Genomic DNA, 27037 nt, shown 5'->3' on the forward strand with positions numbered 1-27037 from the left:
GTCTGTGTCATGTAGGCCTACTCACATAACTCATTCTAACAACTCACTCCCTGCATGTAAATGTAAATGTGTATTGTAAATTGTAGTGTTATCCTGGGAAAAAGTTGCGCATGCGTGCTACCAAAGTATGTAGCTGCTCCTTCACTTTTGCTTAGTGATATTAGAAATGGCTTAGTGGAGAAGTGATGTGTCATTGAGCCCAGACAGCCTTTGAGGGCGCATCCATCAGACATACTGAAGGAAGGGGGGAAGGAAAATATCATTGCTGTTTGCTCAGGGGACACACATCACTAATCTCACATGGAGATTAAAATGCACAAGCAAACAAGGTTTATAAGTAGGATCTAGTAATAGGATGTTGTATTTGTACAGGAGAAATATATTTTCAGTGGGATTAAAAGTTAAAAAAAAAGTTCAAGGCAAAGTACCAGACTGCATATTTTAGTCAAATTAAGTCAACTTTAAAGAAAGCTGTCATGAATTTCTCACTGTCTGCGATCACTGAATATTTTACTGAGTGACTGATCTATTTGTTTGACCCTGTGTATTCCAGGAGGATCTACTGCCCTTTGTCACTGATTGGTCATTTTACACCTTTTGCAAAGGAAATGAATAGGTAGTAGACGGGGCATGTCCCAATGCTATGCGTGCTCATCCTGAGCTGAAGAGAAAGGAATGTGTGAACGGCTGATAGTTATCAAAGGGCAAACGTCACTCTCCTAAACTCCCTGGATAGAGTGACTATTCACGTTTGTCTTTTACAGCCATTTAGGGATGTTAGTGGTGTGTGAATCTAGAAAAATCTCTGTTATTTTATAGTTTTAGGAGCAGAATGGACCCTATCAGCAGCACACATTCAACACATTCATAGTTATTTCCTGCCTTTGGCTATGGTCCCAGTATGTTTTTTTTCCCACCAGCTGATGGGAGAGCATGAATTTGTAGTGGCCTTTTGTCCAGACTCAAGTTTCATTCAGATTTTATGTTGCATATGTCCCAAATACCCAAGCATAGTCAGATTTAGTAGCTCTGTAAGGGGGTATTTACACTTTTGCCCTTTGTTTCATGTTTTTAAAAACTTAATTCTTCAAAAATCTTAAGCTCTTTTGGTTTTTCCCTGGTTTCATCATGTGTTTACAGTAAAACTTACAGGATCAGATGTTAAGATTTCTCCCAGATTGGACATTTGTCACCTTTAATCTTCCAAAACATTCACTTTGGAGTTTTGTCTTGAGTTTGCAGTGTTAGCAGTCTGCTGCTGTGTGTCTCTTCAGCAGGTCTGTTGCTGGTGTCAGCAGATCCAGGAGGTGCAATTTCTGCCTTTTTATCCTCAGTGCTGGAATGAATGGATGGAGCACTGCTCATATGTGACTGGTACGCCATCAATTTTATGTTTTTGTTTGTTTTTTTTTTTTTAAGCAGAGAGTGCAAAATATAAGGGTTCATTACACACCTTATCAACCATAAAAGAGACCGTAGGCAGTGCCCTTTAAACCTGCCAGTAGTGTTGCACTAGTTTTTCACTTTTGTGGATGACAGGTTGGGTGGGTGCTGTACTCAGCCCTGATTAGTTAAACAACTACATGCAAACTTCAGCATACTACCTAGAAGAGGGAGTTTTGAGGGTTTTTTAAAAAAAAAAAATCTATAAGCTATAACATCCAATTTCCCTCTGTATCACACATGAATCTGCCCTAATTTTGGAGTCACCAGTCAAGAGCTTTGTTGCAAATGTGCTCTGATGCACTCCAGCAGTCAGAATTAGGACGCATTCTGTATAGCTTGGTCCCATGAGATGATACTGACTGAAATGTACAAATTTAACAGATTTGTTGACGTGAAGCTTTGAGTGTAAGCGAGTGTGTGTGAACTGAAACTGTGAACTGAAACTGACTTTATGTGCCTCTCTGCAGTAAGTCATGGTGGTGTCAAATGTAAAGAATTATAATTTTGAGTTGCGAATAGATTTATTTAAACAAAGTAACGTTATAATTTCTTGTAAATTGAGCTTTAGATTTTATTGTAGAAACATATTGGACTATAAAATATATATAAGCTACAGATGTGATATGATTTGCTATCTGCACTTGCAGAGGAAATATTTTCCACAATACCTATTACATTTTCCACATTATTGTAATGTAACTCAATTACCCAGAAGTAGTATGATATGAATTTGATAAATTATACATATATGGATAATAATTTATCCACTTTTGCCAATTAGTTATATTGTCAATGTGATTTATATTGCCTTTTAGCCTTTGTTTTGTGGCCTGATAGAGTTTATGATGTTGGCAGATAAAGATGTTCCAACTATCTGTATCTTTTACTTGATTTTTTTCTTTTTCCTGATAACGCTGTTCTTCCTCTATTTGCCTTGGTTAAGATCAATGTTTTCCAGCCTGAAATAAGGAGATTACCCAGCCACACTCTCCCACACTTCCCCAGCTTTTCAGCATGCCCACACCAGATCAGGTTCTTCTCCAAATTCTTCTGTGTAACTCTTGCTCTTATGCATCCCAATTATGTCTTTGTTGTGGCTGAGAGGATCAGGTCATTTCTGCACTGTAGGATCGAGTGTCACCCATAATCAAATTGTCATCCAGACTATGCAAGCAGCTTTACTTAAGACTGTCACAGTAAAATGGTTGTCTGCAGGGTCTGAAATTCAAAACTTTACCAGTCCTTATATATGTCAAAATTATAAATCCCTATTCTTCTTGCCAATCTATAATATTCTGCGTGAAATTATATTTTAAAATATTAAGATGAGGCATGGAGAAAAAGCCATTACAAAACAAAATAATTTATTTTTGGAGAGCTACCATGAATAGGGCTGTAATGTTTCCTTCATGATATGTACAGTGAAATTCACATTTGAAATTTGACAGATGATATATCTGAGCCTTGAAGAGTGACTGTTTATGCTTATACACTATGTGTCCAGCTTTTTTAAAGAACCAGCATATTCAAACTGTAGAAAACATTTCATCATAACATATGTACACATACAGTATGTGAGCATAAAACACACTTTCTGTCATTATATCAATGCCATGTTACACTGTAACATGTTGAACACAGATTATCACATGACAAACCTTAGTGATGCATTTCATGGTCAATACCTGTGTCCTGTTGTCCATCCTTAAAGTTTTTTAAGTGAACATAGAGACACAATTCAGCTGAGCCTCATAAACAATGTGAGACTATAAATTAGGTCATGTGGGCTTTCCTTTTTGGAATTTTTCCTGGATGTGAGCAATTTCATGTTGCATTTCTAGTAATATTGTCTAAGAAACATATTCTTAAAATGTGCTGCATTCTTGAAAAGCAACACTGAAAGAGCTTTCAATTACTTTGGTCACCTGTGAAAATCAACATGATTGTTCATTGGTAAACCTGTAGCAGATAATCAAGTTGATCCTACGTTTTGCTTATGGTCTTTATGCCTTAGTAACCTGATCAAAATGAGTTATTCTCTGACGGCTATTAATAGCATAATGTTTGATGTGATTGTGATGGGATCGTATCATTTGAACCAAAAAGATGTGTGCACTTGGTCATATACTGTGGTTAACATAAAAGTAAACAGATGCACATTAAGAAAGACATCTTAGTTTTCTATTGACATGAATACCAGCACACAATTAACACATTCCCCAGACTATTATAAAGGTGCCACAATGCTTTAATGTGATTCATATTATTGTCACTAGTGATGTTCTGAAAATGCTGAGCTTGAAGCTGATTGATATAAATATCTGGTAAACAATTTGAGACAAGTACATACAGTAAACACATAATGCAGTTCAAATAGTGATTAGGCAGAGTGAGAAACTCAAAGGCAGCCAGTGGCCATGGTGACCACTTCATGCCTCTCTCCAAGCCATCAGCCATTAAAGTTAAGTTTTCCATTGTCCAGTCTCAGCAAGCAAAGTGCTCCATACTCTACATAGTTTTAAAGTAGTTGCTTTTTCGTAAAGCTCTCATATGAAACAATATATAATACAGTATTTTCAAAACAAGGATTTTTTTTCCAGAACCTCAGGTTCTATTTATGCCTTGTTTACATGGTTGAACCTTCAAATAAATTTACATAAGCAATGCATAAAAACTTTCAAATGATTGTCATAAAATACATATTACGTGGATTAACAACCATACACGCTACACACACAGTCATATACACACACTCTTCACAGAGAAGAAAGCGCTATTCAAGATGCCTGCAATGCTTCATATTGAGCAACAAATCAGTCAGTAAGACAGAACAAAAACAAAGATAAAAAAGCAAAAAACCCACCAACAACAAAATCAAATACTCATCCTCAGGGTCCTGTTGTTATTGGAAGGAAAGCTTTGTGTCAAACAAAAGAGGAGAAGCCCGCGGTAGGTGCCTGAGCGGCACATCCCAGGCTGCTTGGGGGTCGGTAGAGGGTGCTGTGCTGGCTGGGGGGTTCAGATGACAGCAGGGAGGGGGTGGGAGTCCGGCTTCCCTTAGGCCTGAACAGAGTGCCCTGGCCCTGGCACTGGGGCTGTGGGGATGGAGCACTCTGTGGGAGGAGAGGGGGCAGAGGTGGCACGGGTGGGGGGTGCTGCCGTGACTCCTGTTCCACCAGGGGCTCGGGCTGGGAGTAGCCGTATGCCGGTGGACGAGAAACGCCCTTCTGCTGCCGCCTCCAGGAGTTGTAGTAGGTCGGGTCGCTGATGTAGTGGTTGACAAAGGAGTGGGTCTTCTGCCGGCTCTGGTCCATCTCATATTCGCTGTCACTTCCCTGTGAGTAAATGCAGACACAGAAATAGAAGACACTTGAATAGTTACAAAACAGTGTATAGTGAAAAACAAAAGCATTTAGGATGCCAACAACAGAGAATAATGACACATGCTCATAAATCTCCCCTAATTCTATTGCACCATCCTTACTGACAAATCACACAATACCAAGTCATAACACAGGGGTTGAATATCTATTTAGAGACATCTGGAAATCTATTAATCCATGTGTAATTCTATGGGTATGTAACCACTTTCACACATAATAGCTCACCCGTAGCTCTGTGGAGCAGCAATGTGATACATGTACACAAGAGTGTCCTAGAATTGGACAGAGACAGTGCTCACAGGATTAATTTGCTTTTGTTGTAATATTAAGTTATCGATCTGTTAGGTGACAAATGTTTGTGTGGGTGAATCCTGTTGCTGTTCCAGCACACTGTGCTGGCTGAGAATAGCCAGAATATTACTCTCACAGAAAACATTACACGCTTGGCACATTTGTGTGCTGGACAAGTGCCTGATCATCTACTGCTCTATTGAGACACTACAGCTTAACAGATGTTGTAACACCATTTATTTGCACAAGTGGCAGGTAAACAGTGGGGGGCTATGTAGAGGAAAAGAATAACACCAGTTTGTGTCTCCCGGGAGAGCAGTGTTTGTTCAAACTGGGCTGAACAATGTTTTGACTGTGCAGGTACCACATAAATTGGCCATGGAGACCAGGCGAGAGTGTGGGAAGACAGATGTTTAGCATCTGCTGCATTCAGCTTCTCTGTCTTTTGTATCCATTATCCTTCATCACTTTTAACCACTCCCGTCTCTTCTCTGGACCTCCCTATTCAAGGCACACACAGACTCAGCTGTTCAGGTCATCACATCACGTGCTGAGGCCCAGCAGCTTCGATTAACGTGACATTTCCTGTTAACATAATTAGACGTGGCCCCAAACTTCAGTCCCATGGGAGAAATCTGTATTTAAACTCAGATTGAGAGACATCAGCCATGACTAGTCTATACTAACAGAGGATATTTAATTTGAGATGATCCAATCACAGCTTGCTGACTGTGCTTAATTTATCCTCACAAATACTGCTTCCTGATTAGACAGATTTCTAGTTTTTGCATCTAACAAAGAGTGGACAATATGAAGAAAGAAAGAATAGAGGTTATCAAAGTGATAGATGATAAATGTGAAAAAAAAAGCATGGAAAGTAAGTTTTTTTGAGTTTGGAAAGATTCAGACCTAGCCCTGGAGGACTTTGTCACTTTGAGAATTCAAGAAACAGTTAAATTTCATTGCCTATTCATTGCCTATTCCAGACACAGTGTAGACGTGGACTACAAGCCAGAGTCAGTGCTTACCTGAGAGTCGGATATCTCAGAGGGTTTTTCAGTCAGACTGCTGCTCTCTGCAGGGATCAGGTCATTATACTTAGTGCTGACATCCTCATCTGAGTAGTGCAGACTTCCAGGACTAGGTCTTGGTGGAGACCTGGACATAATAATAGTAGAGAAAGAGTGTCTGTAAGAAATAGAAAGAAACTTTAGAGCTCTTGCTTCTTTGAGAACATAAACATCAAAAGCACTGTCATTCCTGTGACTGACACATTTCAAATGACTAATGACTACAAAGTAGTTTTAGAAATGAAGAAGCTTCACATCCCACAGGGGGGTTCAGTGGGCTCAACATGCACCGATCCAGCACAGACTCACTGAGTATGAAAATGAAAAAGATAGCTTACTTCAAACAAACAGCAAATGGGTTTTTTGCACATTCCTGCATGCTACTAATACACAATGCAGGAAAGGGATTACATATGGGTTCATTCATTTGCTAATTCCTTCTGATTGTTGCCAAGTATCTGTTGGAAGCATTGGTGAGGGCCAAATTCTGCTTGAGCTCAACTCACCTCAAGTGCAATGAGATGTGCAAGCAAGATTTTTTTATAAAAACATATGAGCATCTTCATAAAAAGGATTATTTGTGGTGATTAAAGCTGAATGCCTCCAATGATTAAGTCAGCGATTTAAACCTCCTGCACAGAAAAGCTGTAAACTAAGCATGGCCTTGAGCTCAGCAACGTATTATAAAGTTCTTTTATGAGCGCAGGTCAAGTAAAAAGACCTCTGGCTTCTTTTGGCTCAGTCATTAAGTCTATCAAGTGAAGCAGAGAGAAACATCTGTGCAGTAATGACTGCTGCTGTGTTCAAGGCCTGCTGAAATTGAATTAGATGGTCAATGGGTCTAAACTGGACCACTATTCTTATATCACTGAGCTACATCAGTGGGCATAACACCACATCAAGAGTTTGCTCAATTGGTTTCAGAAATACAAACTAAAGAATTCAATAAACTATGAATGGTGTGAAAGGTGAACGTTTAAATGATCTGAAATGTAAAATTCGTATGTGGGGGTAGAATAGACAAGCATAAAGCTGTGATGTCTAATGTAACATTAAGAAGACAACCTTGACAACCTCTCAAGTAAAAATTAACGTGTACTGAAATATATGCAGGAGCTAAATCACCAGGAATGCCAGGAACAGGAAGCTAAGAAGACACATGACAACGACCATGAAAATGTTGACACAACAAAGGGACATTTACTTTAGGTTAAAGGGGATGGCATGAGGGGGGCAGACTGTGAAAAAAACATCTACTTAGAATTCAGACAAGATTGAGTCAGACATTAAAAGGATGGGGCAACATAAGCGCAGGGGAGAGGCAATGGATCCTGCTGCTGATCACACTCCACACAAAATGCTGCCAGTAAGCTATGAATTATTTAGGAGCACTGTATTTCCCCCAATGCCTTATCTGTCTTATTCATCCCTCATTCCCTCACCCTTTCAAATATCCCATAGGGAACCCTCCCACTCTTCCTCCTTAGTCCACAGATCATTAGCAAGGAGTATGGAACCAGACTGGAGTTCTTCAAAGAGAGGGAGGATCTCAAGGTCCTTTGATTCTTGGCCTCCTTGGTCAAGGGGAAAGCAGTACAGATTCTCCTGCCCTTAATGCACCCCTTCTAGCACATTCCACCATACTGTGTACACTAATGCTAAAAAACCAGCATTTTATTTTTGTGCTGTGACAAGAAGCAGACTTTGAACCCCTGTCTCCTCACACAACCATGTGACCATCAGTCCAGTCAGCAAATGCATGACCCATGTCTCTGCACAGCCCATTTGCTTTTCATGCTGCAGTTTGTGAAATTCCTCTTATCTAATGTTTACCTAAACATTCCCAAATAGCCTGCCTGCTGAGGTCCCACTGACAGGTAGAAGGACATGTTTTCATACTGACAGTGTTGTACTTTATGTTGAGATAGCTCTCACAGCACTGCACTTCAGACAAACTCTGGTCTCAAGGGCAAAGGAAAATGGCCAGCTGTGACCCATAAGCACCCTTTGTCTAAAGTGGTGACAGACAGACAAAGAGCTCACACAGAACCTCATGAATGCTAATTAGCTGGTATTGTGTTGTCCCCTTATATAAATTGTTGCTTTGCACAAACACTGAATATCAACGAGGGAAGTGGAAGGAGGATCAAATCAGCAGCTAGGCTCCTCGAGGCTTGGTTTGTTCTCTCAAGACTGACAGACTATTGTGAGGGAAGAGGGGGCCACACAAGTCTACATTATTTATTCCAGTCAGTATCAGTAACACACTCAACTGGAAGAGGAAACTCAAGCAAAACTGACTTTAACAATACTTTTCTGAAGTGGAATTTTTGCCTGCACTAAGTGAATGCAATGGTCAGCTGAACACCATGCTTGACTGAGAAGTGACTTTACAGCGATAGTGACTGACCGTGTGTAGATGCCGTTCTTGCGGCAAAAGGAGTTTTTCACAGAGAGGCGTCTGTTGTTGAGCTCCAGGGCTGGGAACCGTCCCTCATCCAGGCGCACCATCTCTCCGTGGGTCAGAGGCAACGCTGTGCAGTTGGAGTGGTTTCCTGAACAGGGGTATGAGGACGACACTGCATGGGTCATGGAATGAAATAAATCATCTGTGATCTTCAGTCAAATCTAGAATTAATTTCAGTCTTAAGGATTAGTGAAACACAACGCAATAAAACTCAATAAATATAAATCTAGACAGTTAATGTTTAAAAGTTAAATTCTTCTAAACAGAAAATAAGCTACCTTATTTTACTTAGTGTACATGTACACAGCAACTCAGGATACTGGTTTTTCATTCCACTGGCAGAACATCATCATACCCACTGTCCAGGCCTGGCCTCTAGTAAAAATAACAGCTGCCAGTAAGACAGTCCAGCATCATGCCTGGGAAAACTGGGGAGGGTTTGCGAGGGGGTAAGAAGCCTTCTTTGTATCTCAACACAGTTCCTGATTGTACTGGACTAGCCAAGCCCTTTTATTGACCTCAGGAACCCTGGCATCATGCTAAATGCTGACAAAGCTAGAAAGTCGCTAATAGAGTCCCTTCACTCAATTCCTCTCCTCTTCATACCACTCTGTCCATCTACTAACTACTCTGAACTGCTTGGTTCCTAGATATATAGCTTACAAAATAACCCCCTCATGGCCTCTCTGTGATTACTTGCAAGCCAATCACAATGTGAAATATTAACAAGTCTCCTAATACTGGTTACCTTCCCTTACCCTGATAAAGTTTGTAGCAGCAGTAATGACACTTGGGATAATTCACAATCATGAAGTTTGACTTCTTGATACAGTGGTGTAAGAGTCACTGGTGGTGAAGTTATAGAAATACTCTCAGGCTGACTAATGGGCTGAGCAGTAAACCTCTACCAAGCCATTTATCCCAGTATCGATTCTGACTGCAGTTAAACATGAACAATAATGTTTATTCATCTGCCTGTTTCAGCTGTTTCACAGCTAACCTTTACTCTCATCTTTACCCTGTCAGCCAAACAATGCCAAGGAATCTGGGTAATATGTTTAATTGTGTGAGGCTTCACACTCCCACTCCGTAAAATAGACTTTGGATATACAATCATTAAAATGTAATTCTCAGAAGAGCTGGCCAAGAGGAAAACAAATTCCAGTCAATAGTTTTTAGCTACAGAAAGAGAAGGATGGAGACACTAGCAGTAAGCTTAGCAGACGGTTGTATCTCCTACCTGAATCTGCTTTTTTGGTGTATTTTTTACTCTGGCCTCGGATGATGAGGATGAAAACAAGGAGGAGGATAAAGATAAGGCCCACTAAAGCAATCACAACCAGGAACCACCACTCCTCATAGAATGGAGAAACTTTCTGAGCTGAAAAAAAAAAGTAACAGATGTTAACATCGAAATAAAATATGGATTGCATAATTAACAGTTTTACAATAACTCAAAATGTTAAAGTAACCTGATATTGAAGGAGAGGGGTTGCTGGGTGACCCATAGCCATAGTCGTTGACTGCAATTACTCGAAAGTCATATGTGACCCCTTCTTTTAGCATGTCCAGGTTAAGTGTGTAAGATGTTACTTCTTTAGGAATGTCTTTGATAAGAATATCCCACAGTCCTTCATCTAAAGGTAAGATGAGAAATTATGTAAATATATTAATGAAGCTTTAAGATGAAGATTCATATGGAAAACTGTGTATGTTTGTGGCTCACCAGATGGTCGGGCCTCAATAACGTATCGTGTGATGGGTGCACGACCTTGATCACCACTTGTCCAGTGCAGTGTGAGGGCAGTGCCATAACGAGAAATAAATGGTTCACCGGGAGGGCCTGGAGCTCCTTGGGAAGATAAAAATGGATAGTAGAAGAGTTGACATTCTCACAGGAGGGTACTCAAATATATTCCTCACATGAGTATCAGAAAAAGCAGTTAATGCATCACACCATTAAAGAGCCCCACCTTCTCCTGGCCCCGTAGTGATGTTGGCCTCCACCTCAGGACCATAGGTGAGCGTTTTAGCCCGAATACGAAAATTATAGGTGACGCCATCGGCCAGGTCCTTAATCTTCATCCACAGGGGAGCACTGCCCTTCACATCTACTGTCACTATCTTACTGACACCTGGAGTGCGAGGAGAGGAGTCTGTACAGGAAACACTAAGAATCTAGATACTGCTTTCTACAAGCGACAAACAGCCAAGCTTTGTATATATTAATAGACAGACAACCGCAGACAACTTCACAAAGAGTTAAAAAACCAGACAGACAACTCCCACAAGGCATTCAGAGACATGCACATTTTTGCATATTTAACAGAACAAGGTCTTATTCTCGTGGCCTTCTACATTTCCAGATAGGAAGAAAGACCAGGAGCCTTTTTATAATGGACCAACTGATATTCCCTGTCTTTGCGGCTCAGTTCGGCTTTGCTCTGGGACCATTAGTAGATAGCAGAAGGACCACAGCAGTCTCCGTTCAGCATTCCACCTCTGCTCCCAATTACTTGACAATCTGGCCCAGCCAACTACACTTACCCAGCTATTAGCCATGTTCCTCTCAGTGAGAGAGGAAGCTGTGCAAAGTCTCACCAGAAACATTTATTATCAGCCATGCCATATATGTTACTGCTGGGCCTATACTCATCTGTAACAGATTAGAGCATGAGCTTAAGCAGCGTGAAGAATATGAAAAAGAATATGGTAACGAGGCTAGAGGTTGTAAATCATTGTCTGAGAATGCTAGCTGAAGAATGTAAAGCATTAGTTATTAGGCTGCAGGCAGAGTTTCTCACCATCCACTGGAGTGCAGGGCTCATAAACGAGGCGGTACCCCTCAATGATGCCGTTGGCCTGTTTGGGCTCTCCCCAGGATACATTTACTGAAGTGGTGGTCAACTCACTGAAGTGGATGAAGCTGGGAGCACTGGGCGCTTTGGTGAAGAAAAGTAAAAAGGTAATGACAGTACTGAGAGAAAAAATTAAATAAACTTAGCTAATATCAAATATCAGTAAAATCTGTAAAATTGTAAAAACTAAAATTAAGGACTAAATGAATCCAGCAGTTTTTATTATTCTTGACTGCAAACATATTGACCCTCTTTGTTATACACTTTTTCAGTCACAAAAGCTATTTCCAACTTAGGTTGCTCATGTTGCAGCTGCTTTCCCCATTTTATCAAAACACTTAAGAGATTTTGGAGCTTACACTGGCAACAAACAGCTTTAGAGCAATGCAAAAGTGAAACATAAAGGCAGTTCTCATAGTCTACAACAGAGGAAGGAAATTTGACATCGTCGTAAAAAATTATGTTATGGTAGTTATGGTAGATGACTCGGAATGGGACTACTCGGAAATTAAATATGAAACAGATTTCATAGTTTACTGTCAGAACAGGGCAAATAAAATGTTTTATGTGTGTAAAAACAGGCCCTGTGGTGTACAGCTCAGATCAATAATCCTGCATGTACAGTAATCCTGTATGACTGTTGTGTGCAAAATGATTGTGCGACCTTGAACAAAAGTTGTGAGAATTCTGCCTGCTGACCCAGCCCAGATTCAGCTAAGTGTCAGGATTGAGCCACAATCCTGCATAAATTTCACAAAAGCTTGTGCTGGCTAACTTCCCAGTATCATGGGGCACAGACAGCCAAAATTCCTGCCTGTGTTTTAAGTTCTCAGCACTTTGCTGTAACCCTCACCAATGTCACAGCCTTCAAGGGGGCGGAAAAGACAAGAGAAATTTATACCATTTGTAAACCATTTTTGTGCTGAAACCACAGAAGAGGAACTCTCTCTAGCTCGTAAACACAGACTTCTTTGTGCAGTTGCGGCCAGAAAACTAATCTACATGTGTCCCCTGCACTCTTGCTCCTCCACTGTCATTAAGCTTCCAACCCCTTGGCTTGTCATGGGGAGGAGGTTCCAAGAAGTCTCTGATCTCTTATGCTATATCTCACAGGATGAAACCAAGCTTTTTTTGTGCAAATGTTGTATTTCTTGGTGGATAAAAGAAGCAGGTCTTACATTATTTGTCTTAAAGCTGCAGCCCTTCAGTCGTAGTTGACAGTATTGTGTGACTAAAGATGAAAGCACTCATCAAATATCCTTTTGAAGGCATCTTTTGTGAATATCTCTGAGATATTACTTCACACAAGCACTTGAAAATTTGTGGTTGAAATAAGGAGTTTTCCTTTACAGCTGGACAGAAAGACGCAGAGGAAAGTAAGTGAGGCATAAATAAACTACCCAAGACTGTGAACCCTTGATGTGTGAATTTGGTAGAAAGTATTTGCAAAAGATAATTGACACTGGTCTCTTGATTGATTTTTGCAATCTCTGTATCCACATCTGGATTTAATGTTACTCACCTGCTTGCTGTGTACGCCCTCTGGTGGGCAGGGAGCGGGGACCGTCCCCGGCAGCGTTGAAGGCTGCCACACTGATCATGTAGGTGGTGTAGCCTGTCAGGTTTTTAAGCTTCACCCCGAGCTCCGGCAGGAAGAGAGTACGCAGACGCTCCGTCTCGTTCTGCAGCTGAAACTCCCAGAAATAGATCTATAAACAGAATAAAACAGTTCACGATGCAGGATTCATGCATTTTGTGAATAAAAACATTAAAATAAAACAGGCATGATGTATGTTAGTGAGTGATACCTTGTAACCCTGTATGTCCCCATTCTGAGCATCCAGAGGAGGAGGGTCCCATGTGACATCCAGCTGTGTGGCTGTTGATGACTGGACCACCACATTTTGTGGAGGGGCTGTTGGAACTAGAATGAGGCAAAAGTGTAAATTGTAACTATATTAATAACATAGTCACTTTTATATGTTCCATATGGCAATGACAGAAATAACATACCCGCCTCTCCAACAAACACTTCCTGTGGTGCACTGCTAGGACCCTCCCCCACAGCGTTATACACGCTGAGACGGATCTCATAGCGTTTATGTTTACTTAAATCTGCAAGACGATAACAAATAGATGCATTATAAAAGAATAGTTAGGATAAAAGAGCAAGTTACTTAGTCCAGGGAGACACACAGTCTTAGTTATGCCTGTGGCAAGACATCGCAAAATGGTGGGGTGGAATTTTAAGGCAAACTGATGAAAAGATGAGGTTGTTGCGGGGACACGGCAAACATTTGTCAGTGATTAAAAAGAAATAAAACACTGAAATGATGACAGGGCAGCTCCGAGAGATTAAAGTCATATACACATCATAAGAATCAGCAGTGGCCCCACAGAGATTAGAGCTGAGTGGGAGGATGGCGCAAAGCACAGTTTGTGTGAGTTATTATACAAATGGCATATTTTTTTTGAAGAAGGTAAATATAATAGAGGCATGCAAACAAACATGCAAACAAATGGAAAATGATGGGAGAGAGTTAGAAAGAAAGATAGAAGACTTACTATCCAGTTCATATTGGGTAAGTGAGGATTCGCTCAAGTTCCTAATACTGTAAGGAACTGGAGTTTGGATAGAGGATTGGCAAGGTTAGGGAAAAAACAAGGGTGGATATTTATTTTGCAAAAGACACTGAAGGCCTTAATGGTAGCATCAAAGCAATGCGTGTAAAAAAAAACATTTTAGAGGCAATCAGTTCAGTTTTTCCATAAAAGAAAAAGTCAGCTCACCAGTGAGATCAGCCCAGTTGGCAGAGGGACTGTTAATTGTGCGGACAGTGAAACTGCGCAGCCGGTCATAGTGTAACTCCCGGTACCTGACCCTGAATCCCAGCAAGACTCCATTTATGTGATCCTCAGAAGGCGGCTACGAAGAGAAGAGGTCTGCTTAATCCCCCTTAACATACAAGTGACACAATCAACAGTTCTGGCCAAGAAATTCTTCTTTCACCTTTCATACTTCCATTCAAAAAACACAGCGTCAAATAATTTAAAAGCGTACCTGCCAACGGACCAGTACAGATGTGGTGGTGTGAGGGGTAACAGACAGAATGGTTGGGGCTTTGTCTGGAGCTAAAAGATAAGCATAGAAAAAAAAAAAAAGAATTTTGGTGTTAGCAAACCCAGGCGACTGTGGAGAGTGATATATAATTCAAACACTCTGGTAGGGAACAGCTTGAGTGTAAACATGCGCTGTTGATGTTAAATATTCACTGTGAAAGTCCAACGTGGATGTAAAGGCATGTTCATATAATTACAACAGTGTTGCTGTGCAACTCCATGGAAATCAACTCTGTTCTGTGTACTGACATGTTTGTTCCATGTCCATGTTTACATCTTACCGTCTTGCAGTGTAGTGATGGCCTCACTCTCCTGACTGTACTCACTGTCTCCAATGTCATTGGTGGCTTTAACGCGGAACTGGTAAGAAGTGAAGGGCTTTAACCTTTACACAGAGAAAGGTTAAAATCTTAGGCTCAAGTTAAAGGTTAAAAGTCAAAGTATATATTGTCCTGCTCACATTTCTATTTGTTGTCATAGTAAAAATGCTGATGATTATGGGAATTAAAGTGGACCTTAACATTTACCTATCCACTATGTAGGAGTGTGTCTCGTGGCTGACTGATGCAGAATGGACAGTCCAGTTACTGTCTGGCAGCTCTCTGTATTGGACTGTGTAGTAACGAACTGGGGATAGGCCGTCGCTTCCCGGTTCCCATGACAACAGCACTCTGCGAGCCTGGACTTCCTCTTGAGGCACTATCGGACGGCTTGTGGGTTGGGGTCGAGCTGAAGAGCACACGCACGCATATGGACACACACGATTACTCTCAAACTTATTATTTAGAGAGGACTATTTTAAATAAAACATTTTAGTTGCAGCATCTTACCTCTCTTTTCTGTGGTGACCACCAAAGCCTCTGCAGCTTCCCCCCAGCCCTTTCGTGTTTGAGCAGTGAGGCGGAATATATAAACCATTTCTGGTTTCAGCCCAGGCGCTGTGTACTGTCTTGCGCTTGGGCTCAGCACGTCAACGGTGGCAGCATTGCTATTTGAAGAGTTTCTTCTGTATGTGATCTGATAGGCTGGGAAGACAAACCCACATCAGTATAAAGTCATGCATGAGAAAAGAGGAAGACAAAGAAAACTCCAGCTGCACTTTAAATCAAACAATACTATATGGAGAAAACTGAAGAAAAAAAAAAAAGCAAAAAAAGATAGAATTTGTTTAAGTCAAAGCTTTTATATTTGGCATTGCTTTTTATTAAATTGAATCTGGTACTACTCATATCTTGCACGGCACTAAAGCTGCATTGTCATTTTTAGTGTCTGTTTAATCTGTTTTATTTTACCTTATTTTCATCTTTTTATTTTGCTCCTTTTTTAAATGATATTTTTGTGTGTCTTTTTTCTATGTTTGGTCTTTCATTAGATATGGACGGCATTTCGTACTGCCTTGGTGTTGAACAGTGCTACACAAATCAAACTGACTTGCCTGTGTCTCATGATAACGTCTAAGGTCATAGATAAAAGTCTATATATTGTAAACTCACTCACCCAGGATAATACCATTGGGCTGTGCAGGAGGCTGCCAGATGAGTCTGACTGAAGTAGTCCTGACCTCTGGGAAGAGGATGCCAACTGGAGGTCCTGGTACTTTGACATTTAAAGTTACCAATCGACAAGTCAAGCAAGAGTATGAAATGAAAAACAAATCCACTGATAAAAACTGTATCAATGGAATGTACACTGTTCAATTGACTATGGCTTATTATCAAATTAGGTTAAAAAAGCTCATGATCACATTTCAATGAGCAATAAGGCAGAACATTCACTTGCTAAAAATATCATCATTCTTGATTTAATTTGATAAGCAAAGTTAAATGATCTCAGCACAGGGTTTTTTTTTATTTTAGAAAAAAAAAAATTCAACATTAGCAAGAAAATTAAATTGGTTGGTAAAATAGATTTGCTTACCATCATCTAGGGTCCTTTCTAGAATGGGTGGTGAGCTGCTCCTTCCGTCTCCAATACGTGTGAAGGCTAGGACCTGGATCTCATACAGGACATACTTTCCCAGACTAGTCAGCTGGACACTGTGGCTAGTGTTGCCCTCCACTGTCCAGAAGTTGTGAGATGTGTCTGAATCCTTCTCTTTATATACAACCTGAATGACAGAGGAAATATTGTATGCTTAGGTGACTTTTGAGGTGATGAGTAAATAGTACAATGAGAAAATTTCTGTGCTCTTGATCTCGCTCTATCACTGGACAATACATTCCTGGCTAGGTATGGATTTATAATCTACACTATACATTACTGGGAATCTCAAATACACTTCCAGTGAGAGGTAGAATCTGTGAAGTGACCTTATAGCCCAAGATGAGTCCATTGCGGTCAGCCTCTGGTACTTCTCCCCACCGCACCAGGATGCTGCTGGAGGTGGTGGCAAAGGCTGACACATTGTTGGGACCGCTGGAGGGCACTGCAGCAAGAATAAAAGAAACACAATTTAGAACATGAACACCTCCAGCATACCTGCGTTATTTAATGCTGGTATCTTTATATATGTTTTCCTTCTCACCAGACTCTCTGGTCCTGCCATGGACTGGCTGGCTCCAGGGCCCAGACCCAATACCATTGATGGCCTGGACTCTGACTTCATACTCCATCCACTCCTCCAGGTCCTCAATAGTGAACTCCCTTTCCAGCCGGTCCATGATGACATGTGAAAGAACTCCCCCTTTAGATCCAGCTTTGGAATATTGGATCCGGTAACCAACAAGATCTGGATTCCCATTGTACTCCCACTCTGGAAGAGGCTGAGAGATTTTTTTTTTATTTATGTTATTCCCTCAGTTCAAGCTAGATCAATACAAATGACATAATAACTGAGTGCATGATGAAGCATTAAGTCATGAGAGGCTGTATTTTACAAAGATTTTAAAACAGCTAAAAGACATTGTCAATGAAACAATGAGAAGCAATAGAAGAACAGAGGCTAAAAACTGCCCTTAGCAATGAACTGAGTGGTTTTAATAAAACGCAGCGGTAGCACTAATATATGAAAATAAAGGCACATTCTGTAAATCTGATGAATAAATAACTATGTAATACTATTTAAATATTTGTATTTCACTAGGGAACATACTTGAAAAGCAATCAAAGCCATGGTTGCTATGCAAGGCATAAGGTCAGGTTTGAGTCATTTGTACATCAAGATCGAAACTGACTGCTATACGAAAGTGTGTTTTAAAAGTGTTTTAAATCCTCTCAAAGTCACTCGGTCTGTATATACATCAAACCAGGCCTACCTGTCTTCTGTCCATTATATCTACACATGATAGAGCCTAATAAGTGAGAATGATCTAAACATATAATGGGCTCACAGGTTCTATTGTTAGACTTCTATGGCAAAGAAATGAAGTGGACCAATTTTACAATTTTATGTCAGTTTAGCACCCAGTATTTGCGAAGGTCTGCAATCACTGAGCTTTGTCACTAATATCACACAGCTGACATCCTTCTTCATCCTTCTGTTAAATCCAGACAACATGCACCTCTTTCAATATTGCCTGAGGTGCAGGAGTATCTTGTCTCTGTCTCTTTGTCACTTGGCACTGCTCAGATACTGGCACTGTGAAAATAATGGACAGATGCAACACAGAATACTTTGGCCAGTTGCTGACGCAGAAAGCAGCAATAACCAAGGACAGAGTGCATGTAGCGTTCCAAAAACATTATCAGTGCCATCTCCTCAATATATCAACAGTTCCAAAAGTTCAAGAACATATTTACACAGAAAGAAAAAGACAACATTTAATGGAAAAAAGGAACACAAGGAAAACAGAAGAAAAAGTCTGTTAAATGAAATCTGTGACAAATGTGTCTGCTTGTGAGTAGACTGATGATTTAATGGAATGTTTTAATATATAACAGTTCGATTTTGGTGATTTATATTGGCAAAATGAAATAGCTTTCAGATTTCAAGTGCATTGAATCTAATTAACATTCCAAGGTCATTTTATCAATACACTCTTCTCTCAGCATGGATTCCCAACATCCCATCAAGAAAAACTTAGAAGCCAAAAGATCATTTGAAATTTTGTATCTGCATGCAAAGGCATAATAAAATTTATAGTGCACAATTTATATTCATAGTCCAATTTTGAATAGAAATGATCTAGCCATGCATGTTTAAATCTAATAATAATCCAATAAAATGCAGCTAACTTCATACAAACTGAGTCAGGCCCAGCGTGCAATGAGCTGTGAAAACTTACCACCCAGCGAAGCCAGAGGCTGGTCTCACTGGCTGTGCGTAGGGTGACATTTGCAGGGCAGATGTCTGGAGGGGCTTGCAGTGTCTGGATTTTCCTGGAGGGCTGACTGGGAGGACTGGTGCCCACAATGTTCACCTGACGCATTCGGAACCTGGTGCCATGAAAACCAAAGCATGGTAGAAAAATCATAAAATAGGGGATGATTAATTATGATATGCTGGTGACATGAGAAAGGGTTAGATTAAATTACTTTAGATTAGATTAGATGATATTTTAATGAGTCCCCAAAGAAAACCAGGTAAATAATAATAACAGAACAAGATATAGCATGAAGAAATGAGAGGTTTTAATATGTGTGTGTGTGTGTGTGCGTGTGTGCGTGTGTGTGTGTGCGTGTGTGTGCATGTGTGTGCGTGTGTGTGTGTGCTCACCTGTAGAAAGTATAAGGGTTCAGATCCAGGACCTCCAGTGATCTAGCATCAGGTTCATTAGCCACCTGATGAACCATCAACCACTCTTCGTTCTCTCCTATTATACCAATCTGAAATGCACAGAGAGAATAGGGTGATAAACAAATGAAACCAATAAGCCTTTAAAATGTGCGTCATTAACATCAATTTTACCTGAGCTTCAACCTGCCAACGGGAAATGGATGTTTTGCCATCATAACCAGGTTTAAACTGCAGAGTGACAGAACGAGCACCGACATTGGAAATAGCTAAATTGGTGGGAGGACCAGGCAACTCTGGGGAATAAGATAGATAAAGGACAGTGAGTTGCCACAGTTGCTGGAAACACCTTCACAGAAATCTAATAAGTGAAATGACTGACCTGGTGGTACACCAGAGGAAATAGTTGAAGCAGAGAGCTGGCCCTGACCCTTGGATGTCATTGCTGCTACCTGGATTGTGTAAGTGGTAAGGGCAGTGAGCCCGGTCACCTTGTATTCCTGAGTCAAGTTGGGCAAATAATGGGTCACCCGAGTATTGGTCCTGTTGAACTCCTCCCAGGAGATCCGATAGCCTTTAAGAAGTGGCAGATTCCAGACAGTACAGTATTACATAGTTTTCACGGTAAATACAACCTGGGGGTTCATATATTGTGCGAAGCAGAGAAGACATGTTAAAGTTACATAGCTATCTTTAATGGTTACCTGTGAGAATGCCATTTTTCTCTTGTGGCTCCTTCCAGCTGACTTTTAGTGAGGTGTCCAAGATGTCAGTGAAACTAAGATGCCCCACGGCACCAGGAGCTGTAAAAATAATAGTAAAAAAATATGCAGTAAATGAGCAGAACAACAGCCTGACATGTAATTACCTGTAAATAGCATAACATAATGCAAGCACTTACTGTCCTCATGGGTGCGTAACCGCTGAGGTGGGCTGCGGGGCCCGTCTCCTGGGGTGGTGAAGCACAATACTGATGTGTAGTATTCTGTAAACTTTTTGAGGCCGGAGATGTAACCAACATGAACACTGTCCTGGAAGTTGGGACGCACCATAACCACGGTGATCTCATCGGGACGACTGTGTTCCCATGCCAGCAACTGAAAGTTACGTTATCGGGGGTCAGGATTTAAATTTGTACATTATAGGCTCAAAAACGCTGATATTATTATCATAAATATTTTGACACTCAATAAAGTAAAATTAAACTGAAAACTTTTCACCTGTTAATGATTCACTGAAAATATTCTGCTTTCTGTACAATCCATCTCATAATGTTACAACTAGCTTTCTGCTTGTAAAGGCACCTCAAGTGACAGGGTGCTTTTCTGCCTCTGACCACTAGAGTGCACCAGCTGTCAGAAGAGGCTCCCCACCTTATATCCCTGGTTGATTCCATTGATAAACTGAGGGCTGGGGGCACTCCAGGTAAAACGCACAGTGGTAGAGTTGACAGCCTCAGCTTGTACATTTCCTGGGGGCACGGTGGGCACTGATCCAGAGGTAGGAGAAAAATTAGTGCAATAGAAATGGGGAGGAAGGGGGAAAAAGAGGGAGAGAGCAGGAGAGATAGGCAGACAGGTGGAAGAGAGTGAAAGAAAGCGAAAACAGTGAAAAAACTTGCAAACGTACATCAGGAACCTTCAGACCAGCCTCATTTAGAGTGTGAGCATCAGGCTGAGGTATTTTTTATTTTGGCTCATTTGGGGAGGTAAGAACATGCCAATCAAACCAGGGGTGAGAGCGGTTGCCTCAGGCACCTTCCAGGTGAACCCTGCAGCAGTTTGTTTGAAGTGAGCATGCCATTCTGATGTAACACCGGAAAACAGTTGGGGAGTCACACATTGATTAAGCTGATTGGCCAGTATTGGTCCTTGTATCCCTGTACCATCCTTGACTGCCTTCGAGTGTATTTAAATGCATGTCATGATCTGCTCTTGTGTATTTAATGGAGTGAGTGACGGAAACATCCAATTAATGAGAGTTGAGCTAAACAACATGAATGTCTTGTTCACTGTTGTTTTTCACTGACAGTAACTTGGATGATGAAATTATTATTTATTTTTTTGCAGGGGAAGTGAGATGGAAATAAAATTGGATGTTTGCCATACATTCCAGGTTCCAAAGTTTTGCTAATTAAACACAACAGTCCTGTGTTTCTTTAAAAATGCGGTACATTTGTTTTATTTGCAGATGCAACAGACTCTGATTTGGACCGTATCATTAACTGATTGACTGATCAGGCATCACACAAAATATGCTGATGTTTCCAAAATAATAATATGTGCATTTGAGAAGCCATCATTTTTGAAGCATTTGAAGTATTCTTTAATCATGTAGCCAAATGAAAGCATCAGAAATAGAAGCCATCTTTTGACACAAACACATGCACCTGTTCAGTGCTCAAAATATAGATGAACCAGAAGAAATAATAAATATCGATACAGAGAGGAATGGAAAGATGAAAGAGTAAGAAAAGAGCAGGAAAGCTTATCAAGAAAAAAATGATTTTCAAGTCAGACAAAAAATAATATGAGCAATCTCTTTAAAGTATTGGTGAAGTTTACATTTGCAGCACAATTATGCCACTGGGCAGTGAGATTGATGGAGTCATGTTTTATATGAGAATTTAAGTGAGTTTGTGCGAGCGGTGTTACACAGGTAAGCATAATAAATACTTTGTGCTACCCAGTTTCTCTGTAATTTTGTTCATTTTTTGGCTTTGTGAAGTATTTCAGATATTTTCTTGTGGCAAAATAATATATAAATCTAATGAAATTGAAATATCTGCTGATTCACCCTTTCCAATAAATGTATATAAGTAGTGAATGGAACAGAATAGGAGATGGTAACAATTCCAAATTTCTATGAGACGTTTTGAGAATATTTAGTGAGTCTGGTGTTGAGGATCTCTGTTCAAGGAGTGGATTTAACATGACAGGGATTCTGATATATGTGAGTGTGTTAAGCCTTTCAAAGCTCTATATACAACTTAAGGAATTTAAAGTCAAACTGGAAGCCAGCACAGCATATCTAAACCAGGAGCAATATCCTCTTTCTGTTTGTTAAAGTCTAGCAGCAGAATTTAAACTCTCTGTACTCTATGAATGGAATTTTTAGGAAAGTAAAGCATTATTTAATCTTCTTCTAATAAAAACATGGATTAACCATTCGACACTTTGATGCATTGGCCACAGCTTACTTTGGCTATGTTTATTGATAAAAAAATCAGCATGATAACGTGTCGCCTAAAACTTTAACACTGTAAAATTTGATTGTTCTCTTTGAATTTGATGCCAAAACAGAATAACAAATGTGACTTTCATCAAAGTCTTCGAATAGACAGACATTTGGAGTATGGGAGGCAAAAACATAAGGTGTTGGAATCACTGGCCGTGACTGAAATCTGTAGCTGTATGACACCAGGGAAAGTTCACAACGTGTGTTCTAATTATATTACTCAGCATGTACAATGAGAAAAGAAGTCAACCGAGGCAGCTTCCCTCAGCAACATTAAAAGGTATGTCACAAGACTGATGCCATCACCACTTGGTATTTAATTTATGCACAGAATCAATTAAATCTGTGAGAGAGGCCAAGTGACATCTCCAGGTGGTCAATGTGGACATTTGTTTTTCTTGTAAAGTGCTAAAAATCTTTTCCATGGAGAGTAAAAACGGTAAATGCATCTATACCAAAATAGGTGACAGCGTAAAAATCAACATGATGATCAATCCGAAGTAAAAGCTTTGATTGAATTTTTAAAAAGGCTCTAATGACATTATTGTCTCATGTCTCCACATGATATGTTTCAGACCACTGCAGCACTTGAGAAGTTAACTACATAAATCCTGTCAAAAACAAATAAGCAGTGCTGAGAGGCAAATAGCACTTACATGGTTATGTCTTTTAAAAGTCTTGCTGCCAACACCAGGAGACAGCAGTAAGGAAAGTGGCTGTTGTCTTAACAACGTGTGTGAATCACCTTTTCAAGGTTAGCAAAGGATTAAAAAACATTCTGTGGCAGGAACATGGCTGTTCCACTCTTAATTTGATCATTAAAAACAGATGAATAGTTAACTTTCAGTAACAAGTTTCATGCTGCAGGCTAGACATCAGTCAAGGGGCCATCATAATGAGGTTGCAGATATTTAATGGAACATATAAAACCAAATAAAATGATCAATTACAGAAACTAAGGTGTTGGGAAATTTTGAAAATCAACTTAACTGCAGGTTAATGCAAATCCTTGACTTGAGCTTGGCTGCTCAGTTCACTTCTAAGCTACTGTACTACATTGTGTAAAGACTGTTCGTGCCCCTCACCTCCTTGCAGTGTCCATTCAGTGACTTTGTGGCTGTAGATGCCCCTGCCTGCTCCATTATAAGCTGCCACCTCGATCTCATAGTTGGTCCAGATGATGAGGTCTTCCAGAAGCAGACTGGTCTGATCCGGAGTAGTGATGTTTTTTATCTGACAATCCACTGGAAGCCCAGACAGACAGTACCTAATAGCAGAAGGTGTAATTCACAGAGACCACACAGAAAGACAAAAAAATAAATATATTAGAGCACAGATTCTCTAGAAAAAAAAATGAGAGGGAGGGTACTAATAGCAGAGAAGCCATGCAGAACAGTTATAAAATGGTTACAAAAGAGAGGTGAGAACAGATGAATAGAGGGGACGGTATTTAATTGGCACCAATTATTCTATTGCGCGGTGAGTGAGAGTGAAGGAAAATAGAGAGGAAGAAAAGCGAGCTGACAAGTTATTATCACATTTGAACGACATTGGCCCAGACAGACACCTATCCCTGAGAAGAAATTAGGCGGCTTATCATGGTTTTTCTTACCTGATGATGTAACCCTGGAGTGGACCGTTCTGATGACTCTCTGGGGGTGGCTGCCACTGGATCATGATGGACTGATTTGTTCGGCCACTTGCAATGACCGTCTGAGGTGGGGCACTAGGAGGCTCTTCAGGGAGAGTTAGTCTGCAACATCAAAAAAAAAGGGAGGTAATAAAAGAGACAAGGAACAAAGCCATGCATTAATTATTAGGAGCTTCTGCATGTTTCTATCCCATTTCATCATAGACATCAAATCCTAATAAAGTGCACTTTCTGTATTTTTAGAACACGATAAAGCAAAGTTAAGATTGTGTCTTTGTCCAAAGTATATTCTCTATAATACTGTCCGCAGAGGGACGTGTTCCTGTTGCATGACAAGGATCAAAGAGGCCGTGGTGAAAATGGAGCAGCACAAGATGAGACAACATGAGCAAGAGAAAGATATAAAGGAACAAGAAAGAGAGATCGAGGCAGACTTTTCCCTTAAGTCAATTTAAGATGACATCTTGATTTCTTCCCAGTGCACAGAAGCACTGCTGTGGAGGAGATAAAGCGGAGTGTTTAGGATCAAAGAGGTGTGCCAGAGAGATGCCTCAGAAAAACCCTGTACTCACCCTGACGCTCAGTCACCCTCCTGTGGTGTGCTCTTGTCTGGTCACATTCACACAGAAATTCAGCTTTGTGAATAAGTGTGTGGCGCAAAAAGGTGTGTGATAGATAGTGATGGCTTTCAGTTTGAGGGAGTTCCTTGCTGCAGGAATAAAAGCAGCCATGGGGTTGTGATGATGCACACAAGGTCAGATAATTGTGTGCATAGGTGAATTGTGATGAGCTAAGAATTTGTGTGTATGAGTGTGTGTGGGCCTTGCCTGTATGATTATGACCGTTTCGACTGGCTAGTCACGAGAATTCACTTGAGATCTGAGTCTGTGTGAAGCTCTGTGTCTTTCAGCCCTCTCTGTATTTTACTCATGAAATACAGCAAAGACAGTTAATAGGAGGGAGAGAGATGAAGCTGGGTCAGCGCACCCATCAAGTCTTCACAAAGCGCAATTTCAGCTCATTCACAGTTTTATCTTGAAAAGACACGTCCTGAAGCCAACTCATCTCTAACTCACTCCCACAGGAATGAAGACCAAAAAGTGGACTTACAAGAAATAATCACAGGATTTTTTTTATTAAATTGCCAACACAAGGGGAAGAGAGCATTTTTCCAGAGATATGAAAACTCATAAAATGCTTTTTTCATGGCCGGTGTACATATGAAGTTATACAGACTACCAGCAACATTATTAATATTCAGTAGATGCAGACCAACTGTACCCACCGGTCGGTCTCTTTGCTGAACTGGCCCCTACCCACGTCGTTGACAGCACACAGGCGAAACTGATATGAACGCGCTGGGATGAGGCCACCAACAGTAACCCCAGTAGATTCTGGCTCAATGTTAGCCAGCAGTACTGTCCACGGGGCATCTGAGATGGAGAATACACAGATATAGATAGAGCTGTGAGCCATAGTGATTGAACGGTAAATGACCTTGTGAGAGCGTTAACATTCTTGAGAGAAATCTCTTCAGCACTTACAAACTCATATTTGAATACTATGTTATTCCTCACTATTACTGCACACCATTGTTTCATTTTCAGTAATAATATTGCAGCTACTGATAAAAAACAAGCAATTTATTTTGTACACACTCCCTCTAAAAATCTGATTGAAATTCAATTATCCAAAAACCAGATCCCATCTGCATCCTCGGATTCATTTTCCTCTTAATGAGTTGTCATCTTCTCAGTTAGCCTGAGCTTCGATGAGAAATGGCTCAACAATTTACTCTCTATGGGTGAAAGCAGTCGCACTTCTTTGATTATATCAAGCAAAAGGAAGATAAGAGCATTGGACACCAACACAATTTTGTTCCTCTGATCATTCACAAGGAAATAGATAGGTGAAGCAATTGGGTTTTACTGACTGCAGATAGTAGGACAGGATGCAAGTGGCAATTTTAGGGATACAATAGAAATGCAGTATAATAAGAAAGGTAGCAAATGAGTTCTTCTAGGAAGGAGAAAATAACAATATTGCCTTTGCAATGACTACTGTGAGACAACAAATTGCATCAGTTTTTGAGCAACATGCATTCTTCATGTTTACACAGGTGCCTTATTGATGGAGAAGTGCACTAAACCACTCACTGTTTTCCGAGACTTCCAGGATGTAACGGATGAGGGGGCTGTTACCGTCAAAGGCTTGGGCCCATGTCAGGTTGATGGTCCTCTTCTCTGTGGTGCTGAGAATTGCTATTGGGTTTTCAGGTGCATGAGGCAGTTGTCTGTTTGTTCATATGTATGTGTGATAGACAAAGTGATAAAGAGAAGTAGAATCAGACGAGAGAGGCAGCAAATAACAGAATTAAACAGCCAAACTGAGGGCATTGCATTGTAAATATTAGAGGGGTTTGATGGATTAGAGAGGAGAGCAGTGATAAACCACACCAGTGGAGAAAACATTCATCCATCATGTCCCCGACAGACATAAATAAGAAAAATACAGATAGCAAGATGAGACAAAAGAGACATGCAGGCCAATATGCAGACCTGACTCTGAGGTGTGCACTACGGGAATCATTGCCACCAACTGAGGTCACCCTGCAGGTGTATGTTCCGATGTCACCCGACCATGTCTGGGAGATGTGCAGGGTCCCGTCGGGATCCAGCCGCAGGCGGGGTGACGTGTTCACGTCAATCACTGAGCCGCTCTTCTCCCACACAAACCTGGAGGTATGTAAGTGTGTATATAAGTGTAGTACACACATATATACTGGCACACTTACACATTAACACTCAGTGTTGTGACAGTAAATCCATTTGCTTTTTGTCAG

General features: G+C 40.6%; 1 protein-coding gene across 1 annotated transcript in view; it reads right to left on the reverse strand.

Moving 5' to 3' along the window:
* Nucleotides 1–3234: 3234 nt before the first annotated feature.
* Nucleotides 3235–27037, reverse strand: part of LOC113140930 (protein sidekick-2-like) — a 35383-nt gene continuing 11580 nt past the window's right edge. Inside the window, exons 12-44 of the mRNA XM_026325052.1 lie at nucleotides 26754–26930; nucleotides 26352–26488; nucleotides 25481–25628; nucleotides 24157–24297; nucleotides 23630–23811; nucleotides 20681–20796; nucleotides 20209–20404; nucleotides 20012–20110; nucleotides 19690–19881; nucleotides 19482–19603; nucleotides 19290–19399; nucleotides 18859–19009; nucleotides 17160–17397; nucleotides 16945–17060; nucleotides 16553–16742; nucleotides 16133–16231; nucleotides 15466–15660; nucleotides 15163–15364; nucleotides 14917–15020; nucleotides 14577–14647; nucleotides 14306–14441; nucleotides 14081–14137; nucleotides 13529–13630; nucleotides 13324–13439; nucleotides 13038–13224; nucleotides 11462–11599; nucleotides 10631–10792; nucleotides 10384–10509; nucleotides 10130–10294; nucleotides 9898–10038; nucleotides 8601–8745; nucleotides 6149–6278; nucleotides 3235–4781 (exon numbers count right to left, since the gene is read on the reverse strand). Coding sequence (XP_026180837.1) covers nucleotides 4371–4781; nucleotides 6149–6278; nucleotides 8601–8745; nucleotides 9898–10038; nucleotides 10130–10294; nucleotides 10384–10509; nucleotides 10631–10792; nucleotides 11462–11599; nucleotides 13038–13224; nucleotides 13324–13439; nucleotides 13529–13630; nucleotides 14081–14137; nucleotides 14306–14441; nucleotides 14577–14647; nucleotides 14917–15020; nucleotides 15163–15364; nucleotides 15466–15660; nucleotides 16133–16231; nucleotides 16553–16742; nucleotides 16945–17060; nucleotides 17160–17397; nucleotides 18859–19009; nucleotides 19290–19399; nucleotides 19482–19603; nucleotides 19690–19881; nucleotides 20012–20110; nucleotides 20209–20404; nucleotides 20681–20796; nucleotides 23630–23811; nucleotides 24157–24297; nucleotides 25481–25628; nucleotides 26352–26488; nucleotides 26754–26930 — 5002 coding nt within the window. The 3' untranslated portion in view covers nucleotides 3235–4370. The remainder of the gene's footprint in view (nucleotides 4782–6148; nucleotides 6279–8600; nucleotides 8746–9897; nucleotides 10039–10129; nucleotides 10295–10383; nucleotides 10510–10630; nucleotides 10793–11461; nucleotides 11600–13037; nucleotides 13225–13323; nucleotides 13440–13528; nucleotides 13631–14080; nucleotides 14138–14305; nucleotides 14442–14576; nucleotides 14648–14916; nucleotides 15021–15162; nucleotides 15365–15465; nucleotides 15661–16132; nucleotides 16232–16552; nucleotides 16743–16944; nucleotides 17061–17159; nucleotides 17398–18858; nucleotides 19010–19289; nucleotides 19400–19481; nucleotides 19604–19689; nucleotides 19882–20011; nucleotides 20111–20208; nucleotides 20405–20680; nucleotides 20797–23629; nucleotides 23812–24156; nucleotides 24298–25480; nucleotides 25629–26351; nucleotides 26489–26753; nucleotides 26931–27037) is intronic.

This window comes from Mastacembelus armatus, chromosome 8, assembly GCF_900324485.2.
Source record: "Mastacembelus armatus chromosome 8, fMasArm1.2, whole genome shotgun sequence".
In the NCBI taxonomy this organism is placed as follows: domain Eukaryota; kingdom Metazoa; phylum Chordata; class Actinopteri; order Synbranchiformes; family Mastacembelidae; genus Mastacembelus; species Mastacembelus armatus.